The sequence below is a fragment of the Oncorhynchus clarkii genome, chromosome 3, assembly GCF_045791955.1.
Source record: "Oncorhynchus clarkii lewisi isolate Uvic-CL-2024 chromosome 3, UVic_Ocla_1.0, whole genome shotgun sequence".
Lineage (NCBI taxonomy): Eukaryota > Metazoa > Chordata > Actinopteri > Salmoniformes > Salmonidae > Oncorhynchus > Oncorhynchus clarkii.
Genome location: NC_092149.1, coordinates 54,077,292 through 54,094,830, shown reverse-complemented (window position 1 = coordinate 54,094,830; position 17,539 = coordinate 54,077,292). Strand labels below are relative to the sequence as shown.

Below are 17,539 nucleotides of genomic sequence, written 5' to 3'. Positions count from 1 at the left end.
CAAAACATAGTTCTGCCTAATTCATATCATAGTGCAATCTCACCATCAGTTATATCAAACAATTACATTTTGAATGACAGGTGTTTTTTTTGCATGACAAAATAAGCCATGAGTAATATGAATGAAGAGAGCAGTTGGAAGGGTCACCTTGTAAAGCAGAGTGAAGATGACAATGTGAAGAGTCTTGCAGTGCAACAGCCTGTCCAGGCCTTTGTAACATGGGTGCAGAGGAGTCCTCTCTTTGTACGGTGGCCATGGATTCCCTGTCGTGTGCATCCCAGACTGTTTCAAGCTGGGTACAACAAAATCAGGTCAATTCCATGCAGTAATACAGTCAATTGAAAATCACATTCAATAGATATGCATTTGTGATGTTGAATGGATAGGTAATAATGTGACACTAAATCCTCTAGAGTAATTTACCACACAAAATCTTTCAGTCTACGCAATGGAACAGCCAATCGGCTGAAAGTGTCACAGTATTAGCCATGACAGGATTGTGGTTATATAAAACGTTGCCTGGCTGACAGGCAATCCATCATATTCAAACAGTGTGAACCAGTAACATAAGCCTGATGTCACAGACTGAGTTGGGGAAATAGCAACTGCAATATGCCTGAAAAGGGAAATAAGCTATCGTGTGGTCATGACATCAGGTGTACTACATTCCATACCAGAATAGTTTCTTTCAACGTGAGGAAATTATAATCGAAAAATACCAAAACAGAAATGAAAAACAGGTATTTCTTGTTCAACATTGATAGAATTGCTTGGATATCTAAATTGCCTTTGTTCACTATAGCCTACATTTGGTTTTGAAGAAATCCTAGAGGAACAAAAGCCCTTAAATCCATTACCCATGTATGCTTTGCTTGCCCTTTAACTGCTATTTCAAATGAAGAAATGCTGCCAGGAGGACACTTCTGTACATTCAGTTAGTTCACATCTTAAAGAGATCTTCAGGAAATTAACCTAACACTATCTCCTTCACCCCAACCATCACATTTGTCTTCGGAGACGTCCAACCTAAATCTAACAGGGGAAGGATTTCCTCAATTCTATTACAGTTTGCCTTGAAATATTGATTTTACTCGACAGAGAACTAATTGGAACCAACCCCATCACCATGTTGGCCTAACCCCACTTTTCATTATGTTGGCCTAACCACCATCTTTCCTCCCTTCACCATGTTGGCCTAACCACCATCTTTCCTCCCTTCACCATGTTGGTCTAACCACCATCTTTCCTCCCTTCACCATGTTGGTCTAACCACCATCTTTCCTCTCTTCACCATGTTGGTCTAACCACCATCTTTCCTCCCTTCACCATGTTGGTCTAACCACTCTTCATTGTTTGCCTAAACCACCATCTGTCCTCCCTTCACTATGTTGGCCTAAACCCCCTCCCTATGTTGGTCTAACCACTCTTCATTGTTGACCTAAACCCCCTCTTCACTGTTTGCCTAACCACTCTCTTCAAGGCCAGATGGGAACAGCGACCCTCTAACATTCAGCAGGGCATGACATCCACCCACTCAGTTTGGCATGGCTGTTGAAACATTACCATCCCAACTGTGGAACTGAACGAACCAGAACTATATAAAAAGACACTAAATGTACTGTTAAAATACATATGTATTCATAAATAACCCGTCAAAACCCTAACTACTCACATGCATTGAAAAAATGAAATAAACCATTCACTTCCAGGTGGAAGAGATGAGCTTAGTGACCATTAACTTACAATGCTGAGTATCTGTCCATTGCTGACTGGACATCACGACGGTAGACTGTTCTGAGAACCACCATGATGGGGTCAAACTCCTTCTCCCACACCTCCTCTAGAAAACAGAAAGAAATCCTTTAGGAACACCTGCTAAAAAAATTTTTTATTTTTTTATAAAATCGCCGACATACAATTCATTCTTCTTTTTTTTTTCTACTGAGCTATGAGAAAGTGGTGTTAGGCTGCCACCCAAGTGGAATGTGAAATGACAGTGACTGTGGAGTTGCAAAGACAATCTGATGCCTCCAATGACAAAACTAAACGCTGTTCTGATTGTTACCAGCCAACAGAAGAATCATATCAGCAGAAAATGGCCTCATAAAACAGATCGTATAGGAGGTGAGGTCTCCATTAGAAATACCCATTTAAAACTGGACATTGGGCCAAAATGGCTCAAAAGACAACAAAGTCACATGGCTGATATTAAGATAGGACACGTAATGAGACAAATCCTGATATCATAAAACGCAATTCTTTATAAGAGCCATTGACTTAAACAAATACACCGTTCTCTGCAGGCAATGCCCTATATTTGGTAACAGGGGAGACAAAGCGTATAGATGTAACTGCCTGAAGGGCATCACAATAACGAAGACTTTTAGACTGACCTCGTTTTGATTTAGTCTTGTGAATTGTGCAAGTTACTAGTTCTGTACGGGTAGAACTATAGTCAACTGTGGTGCATGAGTGCCCTCTCAAGGCAGACTGGTGAAAAAGCACCTGTGATTATGTTCAAATGGAAAGCAATACGCTTGGTGCTGATCCAACAAAGCATTTGGACAGCATTAGTCACACACCGTAGCAAAACTTTTGCACCATAGTAAAATGTTTTGCAAAAAGAAAAAAAAGAAAAAAAGGACAACGAGTTCATTGGACAAACTCCGGGAGGTCCCTCCCTGTTAAGTTCCTATTTGCTTCCATTCTGTAGCTAGTGAATTCACACCAGGCCATGAGATAAAAATGGACAACTTACCTTTAGGTGTGTACATGCCCTGCTGCATGGAACCCCCAGGTTCAAACACAGGGGCTTTGAAGTCAGCCACGGCAGACAGCATCTCCTCAAAGCTGCAGCTTCCTGGGACGATTCCACTCTTGGGGTTGGGATTCTCAGGAATCTGAATATTCACTTAAGGAAAGTATGCACCTAGGCAAATGTGCAGCATAATAAATGTGACCCCAAAAATGTAAAATGCAAAGACTGTTGGCTGTGTGTTAAAAGATGCAACTTTACATCGATTAAACCAGTCACAATCAGATTCACATGTAATAACAAGGGGAAGGTATGGTGAAAACAAGGTGTTATTGGTGCTTTTTCCAATTTGTAGAACAGGGACAACACATTGCCTTTGGTGAGTAATTACACATTCTAGCAAGGGAACAAACAAGGTTCTTCAGAAAATTTTACCACTGACACTACAAAATCTGGAGACTAAAAATCCAGCTACAAACTCAAATGAGTATCAAAGAGAAAATACTGACCACGGGTTAGGATATTCAATTAATTCTACTGTGAATTAGAGGCTGATAAGGCAGTGAGGATACGAGGTCCAACAGTGAACTGTGGGTGCGGTCGTTCATACACAGTTGGGAGACCATCTCGGCTCTGAGAATCTCATCATCTGCCATGCCTATCAATGAGGGAGAAATATTCATTCATGCATCTACGGATAACGCCAATATAGTCAGGATGATAAAACATATTCAAATTGTTGTTCATGTACAATTTTATTCTCCCCTGAATGCATCTGCACCTACCCAAGTGAATGCGAAGACTGGACAAGATTACGAGAAATGTCAAGGCTCCCTCCAGCATTGGCCTCTCCTGCTCACCGTCCAGTACTGCATTCTGGTGCACAGAGGCCATGGTCAAGAGGTCCACCACTTTGAATCTGTATATGAAATACATGTTACTGATAGAGCTGTTGCGGTGACCGTATTCCCACCACACAGGTAGTCATGAGCGCAGTCAAATTCCCCGTGACACGACCATCTCCTCGTATACACTCTGGACATGAGTTGGTAGTACCCAACTTGCTAACGACCTGGTGTTCAGGGCTCTATTGTCTCTAACAAATCTCTATGCAAATACAATCGAAAATTGCAAACATTCACCATCAAAACAGTATCATGCTTTTTAAATCTCACCGTTAAGCTACATTTTTTTTGTACCTCACTGATAACTTGAAGGAAGAAGTTCACAACAGGTTGAAAACATGGTCATTGTGGATGTTGTTTCAAAGACAAACAACGAAAAGGACAGCTGATGATTAATTCAAAGCATTAAAAGGCATTTCATGTAGAACACCCACAGACATAAGCTATGAGCCCAAGCTGGAAAAAATTAAAACTGAATTAAAATAATTGTGCCGTTATACAATACAAAGCCCAAGATGTCTGGTCTAGCCTATAGTCCAAAATTAAACTAATTCTAGTAAATCGCCATTGAGTGTGGACTGTTTTATTATAATACACACACTGGATGGACTGGTCACCTTATGCTACACCCCAAACGTTGGGAGAGAACATATCGGCCTAGGCAATGCCGTTGGTTCATTGATTGGGCAGGGCAGCTTATAGAGTTACATGCTGACCACACTGCTTGCGTCACGTGTTGCAAAATAAAATGTACACATACATGTTATTCAAATCACAGCACCCAAAATGCTTGTGAGCGTCTGCGTAGCCAGGTGCTAAAATAGAACTTGGTTCTATTTGCGATGCTTGACGGGCTATAAGTCCCAACTCATTGGTATTTTGGAACATAAACCCACGTGGGTGATTGAAAGATGAACTGAGGTCCATACTCCAGTCCGGTTGGTGGCGGTAATGCACCAACCGTCATATAAAGTCCAAAGAAGAAGCCTGAAGGAGGAGAGACTACTAGAAGCAAAATCATTTTACCCTTTTATCTGTGGATTAATCGTCAGAGTAGAGGACCTTGTGCCTTTCAGGTAAAATAACTAAATCAACATGTAGGCGATGGCAGACGCGCGAGCGGTCCAGTCAACATGTTACCCTACAATTATAGTGAATTTGTATTTGATTTTGAATATCCAAGTAATTGGCTGACATCACCTTAAACAACAGAATCTCAAAACCGTGCGTTTCCATCTCCTCCCCTTTCTGGAGCATACATAGATAGGGGCCATCAACAGTTGAATTGCTGTGTTGTGAAAATATGTTACTATTGCTGTTCCCAAACAGATTTCCCTTCGCTTCACAAAATAAGCACTGGGTAGCTGCAGGAACATGGTTGGAGATCCCATGGCATACAAGAGTTTGAGCAGAATGCAGGCTGCATACTCCTTAAACAGTGGTTGATGCATGAAGCGAAATACATGTTCTTATAAGCCCAGTCATGTCTATGTGCAATCGTGTGAAAGTTGATGGTTGCCACTAAAAAAAAAGGATCCCAGCAGCTACTATATTTAGGCCTACCTGGTATGATTTAAACTGCAGGAAAGTGGCCTCCATTCGAGTACATACGGATAACCTATTCTTCTCCCTGCTCCTACCCATTTGATAAATGGGCCATTCTGCATCATGCAACCCATATATGTTTTGATTTAAGACATTAAGGTTTGTATCATTCACAACAAAATTTTCCAAAATCAAAAATCTAGCGTATGTTTCAAATGATCACTTTTACATTCAACATAGCCACTTCAAATTAACACTCACTCCTGAATGGAAAAAATATCCTTTCTATTTTATTCAGCTAAATTCAATTATATTATTCTTACAATATAAACAAAATAATGGCACAGGACTTATAAGTATTATCTTGTCAGCTAAAGGAACTAGCTTACAGCCTATTGCATGGCACATAGCCAGATAACATACAGTAGGCCGACTCATTCGGTTATTCTGAAATATATTTTATTCATATCACAATGTTTCTTTAGACCTGCCTAAAATAAATAATGGATTTATTGTGATGGTGTATATTAAATAGATTTAGACGTTCTGAAGGCGTGTATCAGCAGCTTGGAGATGCTAATTAACGGTCAAGTACCATTCAACTGGTCATGATGCACCATTGAGAGCATCCCGACCAGTTGCATCACCGCCTGGTATGGCAACTGCTCAGCATCTGACTGTAAGGCGCTAGAGGGTAGTGCAAACGACCACTCCACAAATGTCTTGTTAACAAACTATAGTTTTCACAAATCAGTTAGAACATCTACTTTGTGCGTGACAAGTCATTTTTCCAACAATTGTTTAGACAGATTATTTCACTGTATTACAATTCCAGTGGGTCAGAAGTTTACATACGTTAAGTTGACTGTGCCTTTAAACAGTTGGAACATTCCAGAAATGATGTCATGGCTTTAGAAGCTTCTGATAGACTAATTGACAACATTTGAGTGAATTGGAGGTGTACCTGTGGATGTAGTTCAAGGCCTACCTTCAAACTCAGTGCTTCTTTGCTTGACATCATGGGAAAACCAAAAAGGAAATCAGCCAAGACCTCAAAAGAAATTGTTCATCCTTGGGAGCAATTTCCAAACGCTTGAAGGTTCCACGCTCATCTGTACAAACAATAGTACGCAAGTATAAACACAATGGGACCACGCAGCAGTCATACCGATCAGGAAGGAGATTCGTTCTGTCTCCTAGAGATGAACATATTTTGGTGCGAAAAGTGCAAATCACTCCCAGAACAACAGCAAAGGACCTTGTGAAGATCCTGGAGGAAACAGGTACAAAAGTATCTATATCCACAGTAAAACAAGTCCTATAGTGATATAACCTGAAAGGCCACTCAGCAAGGAAGAAGCCAATGCTCCAAAACCGCCATAAAAAAGCCAAACTACGGTTTGCAACTGCACATGGGGACAAAGATCGTACTTTTTGGAGAAATGTCCTCTGGTCTGGTGAAACAAAAATATAACTGTTTGGCCATAATGACCATCGTTATGGTTGGAGGAAAAAGGAGGATGCTTGCAAGCCGAACACCATCCCAACCACGAAGCACGGGGTGGCAGCATCATGTTGTGGGGGTGCTCTGCTGCAGGAGGAACTGGTGCACTTCACAAAGTAGATGGCATCATGAGGGTGGAAAATTATTTGGATATATTGAAGCAACATCTCCAGGCATCAGTCAGGAAGTTAAAGCTTGGTCGCAAATGGGTCTTCCAAATGGACAGTGACCCCAGGCATACTTCCAAAGTTGGGTCAAAATGGCTTAAGGACAACAAAGTCAAGGTATTGGAGTGGCCATCAAAGCCCTGACCTCAATCCTTCAGACAATTTGTGGGCAGAACTGCAAATAAGGAGGCCTAGAAACCTGACTCAGTTACACCAGCTCTTTCAGGAGGAATGGGCCAAAATTCACCCAACTTATTGTGGGAAGCTACCCTAAACGTTTGACCCAAGTTAAACAATTTAAAGGCAATGCTACCAAATACTAATTGAGTGTATGTAGACTTCTGACCCACTGGGAATGTGATGAAAGAAATAAAAGCTGAAATAAATCACTCTATTATTCTGACATTTCACATTCTTAAAATAAAGTGGTGATCCTAACTGACCTAAGACAGGGAATTTTTACTAGGATTAAATGTCAGGAATTGTGAAAAACTGAGTTGAAATGTATTTGGCTACGCTGTATGTAAACTTCAGACTTCAACTGTATATAATAGGCGGTGTCAGAGACAAGGCCCAAAAATGTCCAGAGACTCCAGTCACCCAGATCGTTTTCTCTGCTACCGCACGGCAAGCGGTATTGGAACGCCAAGTCTAGGACCAAAAGGCTCCTCAACAGCTTCTACCCCCAAGCCATTAGACTGCTAAACGATTCATAAAAATCACCACTGGACAATTTACATACACCCCCTCCCTCCTCCCGTACATTGCTGCTACTCGCTGTTTGTTTGTTACCTATGCATAGTCACTTAGCACCCACCGACATGTAGAGATTACCTCGATGAGCCTGTGGCCCTGCACACTGACTCGGTACCGGTGCCCCCTGTATATAGCCTCGTTATTGTGTTACTTTTTATTATACATTTTTATTTTAGCCTACTTGGTAAATATTTTCTTCTTGAACTGCACTGTTGGTTAAGGGCTTGTAAGTAAGCATTTCACGGTAAAGTCTACACTTGTTGTAGACAAGTTCGGCGCATGTGACAAATGAAGTTTGATTTGAACTTGCATGACAATAACCGTCTGACAAAATGTCATGACCGCCAAAGCCCTAGTTACTGCTATTAAATTCTGTTTTGTTACTTTCAAAACTGGAGTTGTCAATGGGTGATGATAAACAAGGTCAATCAAGTTCAGCGAAAAATGACAAATTGCAAGGACTTTTTCAACAGCTCAGACTATACCTCTCGAACACTGAAGAGATGAAGTAGTCGGGATCAAGCCTTGACGCACACACCTGTCGACAGATTGGGAAGAAAAATTATACAATGGAGTATATGGCATTCATAACAGTCCATAATGTTGTGATCACCAGGAGTAGGTAAGTAGTCTTTACCTGGAGCAGAAAGATGTCTGGATCGATCATGGAGTTGCAGAAGTGAGACTGCACGTAGGTCATAGCCTGTCCTTTGATCTGGAGACCATTTCTTACCCACATGTTACTGTGAATCTCTGACAGGCTCGCCTACGAGAAAACACGAGGAACATAAAATGCTAATTACATACTGCATTCAAGGGATGGGCATCTGGCGGCCTTTTGAGAATGTGACTACAGCTAAGCGCTCAACACCATAGTCCCCTCGGGACTGGACACCTCCCTCTGCAACTGGATCCGGGACTTCCTGATGGGCCGACCCTAGGTGGTGAGGGTAGGCAACACCACCTCCGCCACGCTGACCCTTGACACTGGGGCCACACAGGGGTGTGCTTAGTTCCATTCTGTAGTCCCTGTTAATCCACAAATGCGTGACCACGCGCGACTCCAATACAATCAAGTTAGCTGACGACAGTGTTAGGCCTGATCACCAGCGACAATGAGACAGCTGACAGGACAACAACCTCTCCCTCAAACCCTTCCCAGTGGAGCGGGTCGAGAGCTTCAAGTTCCTCAGTGTCCAAATCACTAAGGACTTAACATGGTGTACACATGTCGTGAAGAAGGAGAATGAAAAGATTTTGAATGGGCCCTCAAATTTCTACAGCTGCACCATTGACAGCATCTTGACTGGCTGCATCACTGCTTGGTATGGCAACTGCACTGCCCTCGATTGCATGGCGCTACAGAGAGTGGTGTGGACAGCCCAGCAAATGTTTCTATCCGCCCCATGGCAAAATGTGTAGAATTGCAGCAAACTTACTTTATAAATGCTACATGTTCTCTATGCTCCATGGCAAAATTGCAGGAAATGAACAAAAACTTATTTAAAAAATGTTTTGGAGAAAATGTGAAAATGTGTTCTCCGTTGTCAAGAGGGGAGCCGCTAAAATGTTTTGCTCGCAAGGTCGTAGGTGTCCAACAGAATTTCACTTAGGGACCCCAAAAAGCTAGGGCCGACTGACTACATGCATGGTAATGTGTGTGGGTATGTGGACTCTCGAGCCACAGATTGTGGCCCCCACTCCCAAAGTTTCCCATCCCTGCTGTGCACAGTACATTGAACACACTGTCATGACTCTCCTGTGAGGAGCCAAACAATCAGGTTACAGTGGATCAGCTCTACAGCGCACTCTCTCCTTGGTGAGGATCAAAGATAGCCAGAGGGGGGGGGGGGGGGGGTGTGACTTCACCGAATCATAAATACCAGAAAATAGTAAGACCCTCTGAAACTCTCGACGAGTGACAAAGGTGAAGACTAGATTAAAACATGCAGTCTGCAGCTCTGCATGTAACGTAGTCTAGGACAATTGACCAAGAAGACAGAAGGACAAATTCCTCTCACCATCATAGGTACCTATTCTAATGAACATTGGGAAATACAGATCCCTCTGAACACCACTTGGTACACACCTGATGTACCCAATCTAAGAAACAAGCCTACAACAAAAGGACATCGTGACCTTTGGTGGACAGACAGAGACTTACATTTAACCACTTCCCATAGACGGATCGAGTTCAACAGAAACATCCATACGTAAATAAAGTCGGAAGTTTACATACACCTTAGCCGAACACATTTAAACATTTAATCCTAGTAAAAATTCCCTGTCTTAGATCAGTTAGGATCACCACTTTATTTTAAGAATGTGAAATGTCAGAATAATTTTAGCTTTTATTTATTTCATCACATTCCCAGTGGGTCAGAAATGTACATACACTCAATTAGTATTTGGTAGCATTGCCTTTTAAATTGTTTAACTTGGGTCAAACGTTTAGGTTAGCTTCCCACAATAAGTTGGGTGAATTTTGGCCCATTCCTCCTTTCTAGGCCTCCTTGCTCGCACACGCTTTTTTAGTTTTGCTCACAAATTTTCTATAGGATTGAGGTCAGGACTTGATTGATGGCCACTCCAATACCTTGACTTTGTTGTCCTTTAAGCCATTTTGCCACAACTTTGGAAGTATGCTTGGGGTCATTGTCCATCTGGAAGACCCATTTGCGACCAAGCTTTAACTTCCTGACTGATGTCTTGAGATGTTGTCCAATATATTTACATACTTTTCCTCTCCTCATGATGTCAGCTATTTCGTGAACTGCAGGAGGGACTGGTGCACCAAAGCACCCCCACAACATGATGCTGTCACCCACGTGCTTCGCGGTTGGGATGGTGTTCTTCGGCTTGCAAGCCTTCCCCTTTTTTTATAACGATGGCCATTATGGCCAAACAGTTATATTTTTGTTTCATCAGACCAGAGGACATTTCTCCAAAAATAATGATCTTTGTGTCCATGTGCAGTTGCAAACCATAGTCTGGCTTTTTTACGGCGGTTTTGGAGCAGTGGCTTCTTCCTTGCTGAGTGGCCTTTCAGGTTATGTCGATATAGGACTCGTTTTTACTGTGGATATAGATACTTTTGTACCGATTTCCTCCAGCATCTTCACAAGGTCCTTTGCTGTTGTTCTGGGATTGATTTGCACTTTTCGCACCAAAGTACATTCATCTCTAGGAGACAGAATGCGTCTCCTTCCTGATCGGTATGACGGTTGCGTGGTTCCATGGTGTTTATACTTGCATACTATTGTTTGTACAGATGAATGTGGTTCCTTCAGGCATTTGGAAATTGCTCTCAAGGATGAACCAGACTTGTGGAGGTCTACAATTACTTTTCTGAGATCTTGGCTGATTTATTTTGATTTTCCCATGATGTCAAGCAAAGATGCACTGAGTTTGGGGGTAGGTCTTGAAATACATCCACAGGTGCACCTCCAATTGACTCAAATCATGTCAATTAGCCTATCAGAAGCTTCTAAAGCCATGACATTTTCTGGAATTTTCCAAGCTGTTTAAGGCACAGTCAACTTAGTGCATGTAAACCTCTGACCCACTGGAATTGTGAGAATGAATTATATGTATAAACAATTGTTGGAAAAATTACTTGTGTCATGCACAAAGTAGATGTCCTAAACGACTTGCCAAAATTATAGTCTGTTAACAAGAAATTTGTGGATTGGTTGAAAAATGAGTTAAATGACTCCAACCTAAGTGTATGTAAACTTCAACTGTATATGTATTGCAATTATTTTCGAATGAGCGGTCGTTCATGTGCAAAGTATTCATATTTCCATTAGCATAGCTACCACATGTATGTACGATACATCCACGCTCTTTGTCTCTCCCGCTCATAATCTTTCCCAACCCCCTTTCCACTGTGTAACAAGCAGTCATATCGGGTTAGTCCACTAGGAACTTTTCATATGCATTATGTTAGTAATCAATATAACCTATACCGTGTATGTATGTTCATGCAATTCTATGATTGTTAAGTTAATAATTTATTTACTAAGACGATTTGTGTATCGCTGATTCATCACTTAGGCTAAGGTTTGTGTAGATGTCCAAGGATTATGTGACATTCAGAGACTGATATGAGGAAATTATTAATTGATGACTGGTATGATATCAATATATTCTTGAGCTAATTCAGGAAACGGTAACTGATTAAATAAACTTTGCCCGTGGAGCCCCAAATGACTAATTAATTGTTTCATGATTGATTTGAGTAATAATTAAACGTAGGAGGTAATTATTCGATGAATAGCAGTCATCACATTAATGGTAGTCACATCACGACAACACATTAAGGTAATCTCCAGAGTAGTCACACAGGAACCCCTTAAATAGCCAGTCAACTTCTCCTTATCATATTTATAAGACACTAAGAACTGTTCGGGTACGAGTCAGCCTTTCCTTTTCAGACATTGTGTGACGTTATTCACCACACAACCAGTTCTGATATTTGAGCCATTGTCAAGACATTGCAAAGAAATGTGTAATGGCCTGTACCGGTGCAATACCTGAATCTGGAGTGGATGGACCATAATCTTCATGAGCATCTCTTGGTGTGGGAGAAGACTGTCCAGGTCAAGCCCCTGGCACTTCACTGCCTAGGAGACAATAGACAGTCAACTCACTACAAAGAGGGCTTAAAGCACCAGAAACAGAACTTAAAGGGTTGTAGATCTGCCACACCTTGCTTAGGAACATGGCGTAGTAACGGTGCAGTGGCAGGTGAAAGGTCACTTGATTTGGAGCAGGCTACAGAGAAACAGAGACCAGATATAAACACTAAAGGAAAATGTTGATTTACAAATGCATCCTGACTGTTGTGAATATTTGCTGAGTTACCTCATCCACAAAGCCAATGGCATCAAACCAGATCTGCAGAGTCTCCAAGCAGTAACGCACCACCGTCTTGGTGTATTCCTGTGTCTCCTGCAAATAAACAATTATTCATAGTGTAATCATTTTCCTAACGGTTTCTGTGCATAATACTGGAACGTCAACTTGATCCACACTGATAAAATGTTTTAATAATAATTAAACAAGGGTTATTGGACTCACTTTGACTTTGCAGTGTGTGAGGAGACCCCACATTGGTTGTGCGCAGGCCTCCAACTCTGCTGCAAAAGCTGCATAGTACGTCTGGGACTCGAACTCCACGTGCTCACTCAACTCCCGCTTATTCAAGTTCATACCTACAGGACCAGAGGAGCGCTTTCATGGTTAGTCATCACGTAACACGAAGCATTATTACAGTGGTTTCATTCACTAAGTCATCACGAAACATGAAGCATTATTAGTGGTCTCGTTCACTGAAAGCCGCTTAAGGGACACAAAGGACAAAAAGGCAGGTGAACCTGTCAAACATCTTCGTTGACACCCAGATAAATCTGTAAGAATGTACTTAAGGGCAGAGCAGTCTACACGCATAAAATAACAGAGGCACTCTGCTCTATGCACCTTTCCTTGGTAAGCGGATACTCCAGTCCACAGTATCTGAGGCTAGGGGTTATTTTTAGGGTTTTGGTGGACACATGGCAGGAGTGCTGCACAGACTATAATACTAATAGAGACATGCACCATTATTCTCATTTGGTCAGGCAGTGGAAAAGTTAAGTTGGATGTGACATAACATCCGTTTTAAATCAAAATCAGATGTTATTTGTCACATGCGCACCTTAAAATGCTTACTTAGCTACAGCAAATAGGGAACAACTAAAAAGCAGTGACTAACCAATGGAAGAGAATCTCAGAGGGATAACATTGCATCATATGACTAAGCAGATATTAACAGAGACAGGTGATATCTATGCGAGTCATACTAACGAATACACTTCAAATCACACCAGCTACTCTACCTGGGACAATGACTGAGGAAAAACACAATCATCACCACTGCTATTCATATTCTTAAATACACAAGGAATTACCTTGAAAGAAGGACACAAAGCTCATCCACAGCATGAGCAGTGAGTGGTCCTCCAGGAATTTTTTTGCTACACTTTGGTGTGAGAGAATATTAATAAAATCGCTAACTAAAGGCCAGTAAGTGTTGTTCTTCAGCAGAGGCTCGCTGCAGTTGACCACAACATGGCGGCTGTTCTCTTCATCTGAAAATAAGGAGAAGAGGGAGAGGACACTAGGCTCAGTAGAGTGAGAAGCACACTAGATTCATGAATGAAACAACCCAATCATCAGTATGGCCATTCAAACATAGCTCACCTTGAAGTTCACTTTTGATAAGGCAACTCTCCATCATGTAGAGGAGGACAGTGACCATGATGTCTAGGAGTTGACACTCCTCGGTGACGTGACGTGCTAGCTCCTCATTGCTGAACAGCTGTACACTGATATGTACGATGCGGTTGGACATGGTATCTGACTCCTGGCTTTTCATCAGTGTCTTCATAATGAATGCATAATGTTGAACAAATGTTTTCGTGAAGGTGATCTACAAAAGGATGATAAGCAGGTTATCGTATGCATTTGCTGTTGTAACAGCTTCTCTAGGCAAGAATGCAGCAGTGCCAATACACCATAAACCGTAGGAATTAGAAAATCTATGCACTACACTTAACCTAATTAAACATACCTTGTAGTCTTGATCTGGCAGCATGTTCAGTAGAAAAGTAACCATCTTCTGAGGAAACTCATACTTTATTGTCCAAAACAGCAACTCCTCCAGAAAACATTTGTGTTTCAGAGAGTCCATAATGGATGGATCTAAGAAAATAACACAATTGACTGGTCTCATGGTAATGCTGACTTTCACATGAAATACCCGTGCATTATTCATCATTACATAGAATGTTATGCAGGTTATGTGAATTACCTTTGGCAGTGCTACTAAGTTTAACTCTCTTTCTCTGTCCAACCGATTGCCCCCCATCTTGATCCTCCTTTAAAAAGACAATAGGAAGTAATATAACAACCATCTATATTTCAATACTGAGAAGCGAGACTAACTATTCTGATACTGTATTCACATACCTCTTTATTGGACTCATCAGGGCTGGCTGGTGCTTCAGCTCCTAAGGAAAACAGAGCAGAGGCAGAAAGCAGCTATTAGCTGATTATTCCCTTGTTTAATGAGTTATTGAGAAACATTACTTACATTAGGTTTCTATAATAAATAAATAAAATGTTATTTTTGACTTATTTTGAGCTCCAACTCCTAAAGAGGGGATGAGGTCTTACCCAGTAAACCCAACGCCCCTGCGCCAGCCCCTGCCTCAGCCCCGCGAGTTGGCTCTGCAGCCCCAGACTGGGCCTTCTCCTCCACAGACACCAGGCCTGAGTTCTTCAGCGCTGACAGGTACTTCTCGTAGTTCTTTTTTGCATATACATTCTCCTCTTGACCTACAGGGCAAATGTACACATGGCATATTTATTAAACTAATTAGACATTCATTGGCATCACACCAATGCCATATGTGAAGTATTAAAGCATTAGTAGCCCAACTTCAGTATAGAGCTCCGCAATACTAGTAACTATCCTTTTGATAATTTTTCCCACATATGGTCAGAATAACATTCAACCAAAGGCTGAATGAGAGAGTGGAAACAGACATATTTACCCATGCTCAGGTCCTTGAATATTTGCTGATTCGTTAGGATCTTTGTCAGTACAGTTCTCATTGCCCCACCCATTTTCGTAAGTTCTTCTAAGAAGGAGATCTGGGGTTCCAGCTGCTGTAGGACCTTCTGTAGGTCCCTCTCAGTTGATGTGTCTGAGTGCAAGATAAGATAAAAGTTATGAAGTGTGTCAGATAGGCTCATGAAAACAAGCAGAATTACCTACATAAGATAAAGTTGTAAAAGAACACGATTTCTTGCCTAGTTAAATACAAAAAATAGAGTATCCTGTAGACAGAGACGTGCTGTTTTTCTCACCTGGTTCAGTGTATCCATCCCTTAGGTACTGTATGATACAGATGATGAAGCGGGGTAGGACCATCTCTGACATCAGTAGTAAGTCTCTGGGGACTGAGGGGACATTCTCCCCGGTTCTTAACCGATGCCGATTGCAAAATCTGAGAAAGAACACCACACATATCTTGATTTTAGAAGTACCCAAAATAAATTTAAGTATTTGGGAACAATTACTCAGCAACCTATCTAATGAACACTAGCAGTATATTTTATCTTCCTTTGAAAGTGCAAAATTTGAATTTTAATATAGGCTACTAGTATATCTGGCTGCCTTGAACAAACTGTTATGCCATCAAACAAAATAACAGCAGAAAAGTAAACTCAGAATTGTTGGGGAGTAAGGATCAAAGAGGAAATTACATGTCACATGAAGTGATTAAATTATTCTGCTTGGAAAATGTGTAATTATCCTAGAACCCTTGTATCAGAACAATAGTACAGTATTTACATTACAGGAGTATAAAATTTCACTGCGGGAGTTATCTACAACAGGAAAAACAGCTGTCTGGTTCAGAGCGATTGATCCTCTGATGTTCTGTTAGTTAGCCAAATTACTATAACTAGTGCCCCATAAAGACAGCACTTTTTCTTACGTTGTGTAGCTAAAGCTAATAGTGAGTGCAACAATGGCATGCTCAGTGACAACATTTTTATTTTATTAACCTTTACTTAACTAAGAACAACTTCTTAATTTCAATGACGGCCTAGGAACAGTGGGTTAACTGCCTGTTCAGGGGCAGAACGACAGATTTGTACCTTGTCAGCTCAGGGATTTGAACTTGCAACCTTTCTGTTACTAGTCCAACGCTCTAACCACTAGGCTACCCTGCCGCCACATACATGTCAGTACAATCATAAAAAGACAGGTACATTTCAAACCCGCACTGTTACATATTTTACAAATTGACACTCCCACGTAGAACTTTGCTAGCTAGCTGTTAGCCCGCAAGTTAGCCATCATCATTAACAGCCTAGTTAGTTAGCCAACGTAGCTAATAATGCCACGTATTAAGCCTCGTCAATTAATTAGAAATGGTTACTTACAATCCAGTTAGACAACTAGCTATCAGCCAGCTACCGCTCCTAAAGACTTACCCAGTCTCTCGCATGACATTACTGTCTCCACAGTCACAGGCCCCACCAGCCTGGCTCCTGAACATGTTGAAATCATGGCCTGTGTGATCGCCGTTATTAAAACATTCTGCACAAAGTGACATGCAAGGAGATATGCCACAGGTCCGACAGCGGTATGCCACAAAATTGGCTGTCCAAACCAAGCCACATAAAGTAGCGTTGTCATAGGACCGGACCGTTTTGCAGAACTCTTCGAAACCTTCTCCTCCTGCTATTAGACATTTACACCAGTCAAGGGCTTCTGTGTCTGCCGCTGGCTTTTCTGGATTAAGAACAGAATCAAGTAGCTCTTGAAGTTGTCGGACACCAGAGCTGTTGTCAGTCCAATTAAGATCTGCCTTTAAATGGGCAGCAGTAGATTTCTTGTCCCGGCGTACCAGCGACGCCGCCATAATTCACTGCTTGTTTTCCACAAATTTATTTTTGTTGTCTTGTTGGTACGTTCTCGTGATTTCTCGCGATACATTTCGATAATACCATTGTGTTGATTTGTATTCAGCGTCTATAGTGTTCAGTTGGTTCCACAGGAGTCAATCAACCACATTGGCCTGCGACTTCATTGCCAATCAGCACCAAGTTTGGCAAGTGACTAACTGTGTCGTAGTCTCGGCTACTGCCGTCCCGTATGCAGCTGATGACAATGACAATGTCAGAACCCACGATTACAGTAATCCTACAAGAGAATATTCCAGTGCTTCCAATAACAATACACTCTTTATGGTGGCAGTAACTAGTGGACTAAGTATAGAATACGAAAATGTCATGCATATTTTGTATTGCAAAAACTCGATGTTCATAGTGGTAGTTTTTCGTAGCGTCC

General features: G+C 41.5%; 1 protein-coding gene across 5 annotated transcripts in view; it reads right to left on the bottom strand.

Annotated features, from left to right (window-relative positions):
* Positions 1–17,314, bottom strand: part of LOC139397936 (ubiquitin protein ligase E3 component n-recognin 3) — a 46,259-nt gene extending 28,945 nt beyond the window's left edge. For all 5 annotated transcript variants that reach the window (XM_071144265.1, XM_071144266.1, XM_071144268.1 and 2 more), the window contains exons 1-20: positions 16,681–17,314; positions 15,547–15,686; positions 15,231–15,383; positions 14,851–15,012; positions 14,644–14,684; positions 14,486–14,552; positions 14,246–14,376; positions 13,876–14,104; positions 13,584–13,763; positions 12,715–12,848; positions 12,499–12,585; positions 12,343–12,408; positions 12,168–12,257; positions 8,270–8,398; positions 8,118–8,170; positions 3,541–3,674; positions 3,328–3,413; positions 2,759–2,900; positions 1,744–1,840; positions 148–292 (exon numbers count right to left, since the gene is read on the bottom strand). In XM_071144265.1, coding sequence (XP_071000366.1) covers positions 148–292; positions 1,744–1,840; positions 2,759–2,900; positions 3,328–3,413; positions 3,541–3,674; positions 8,118–8,170; positions 8,270–8,398; positions 12,168–12,257; positions 12,343–12,408; positions 12,499–12,585; positions 12,715–12,848; positions 13,584–13,763; positions 13,876–14,104; positions 14,246–14,376; positions 14,486–14,552; positions 14,644–14,684; positions 14,851–15,012; positions 15,231–15,383; positions 15,547–15,686; positions 16,681–17,111 — 2,697 coding nt within the window. In that variant the 5' untranslated portion in view covers positions 17,112–17,314. The remainder of the gene's footprint in view (positions 1–147; positions 293–1,743; positions 1,841–2,758; positions 2,901–3,327; positions 3,414–3,540; positions 3,675–8,117; positions 8,171–8,269; positions 8,399–12,167; positions 12,258–12,342; positions 12,409–12,498; positions 12,586–12,714; positions 12,849–13,583; positions 13,764–13,875; positions 14,105–14,245; positions 14,377–14,485; positions 14,553–14,643; positions 14,685–14,850; positions 15,013–15,230; positions 15,384–15,546; positions 15,687–16,680) is intronic.
* Between the last annotated feature and the right edge of the window lie 225 nt (positions 17,315–17,539).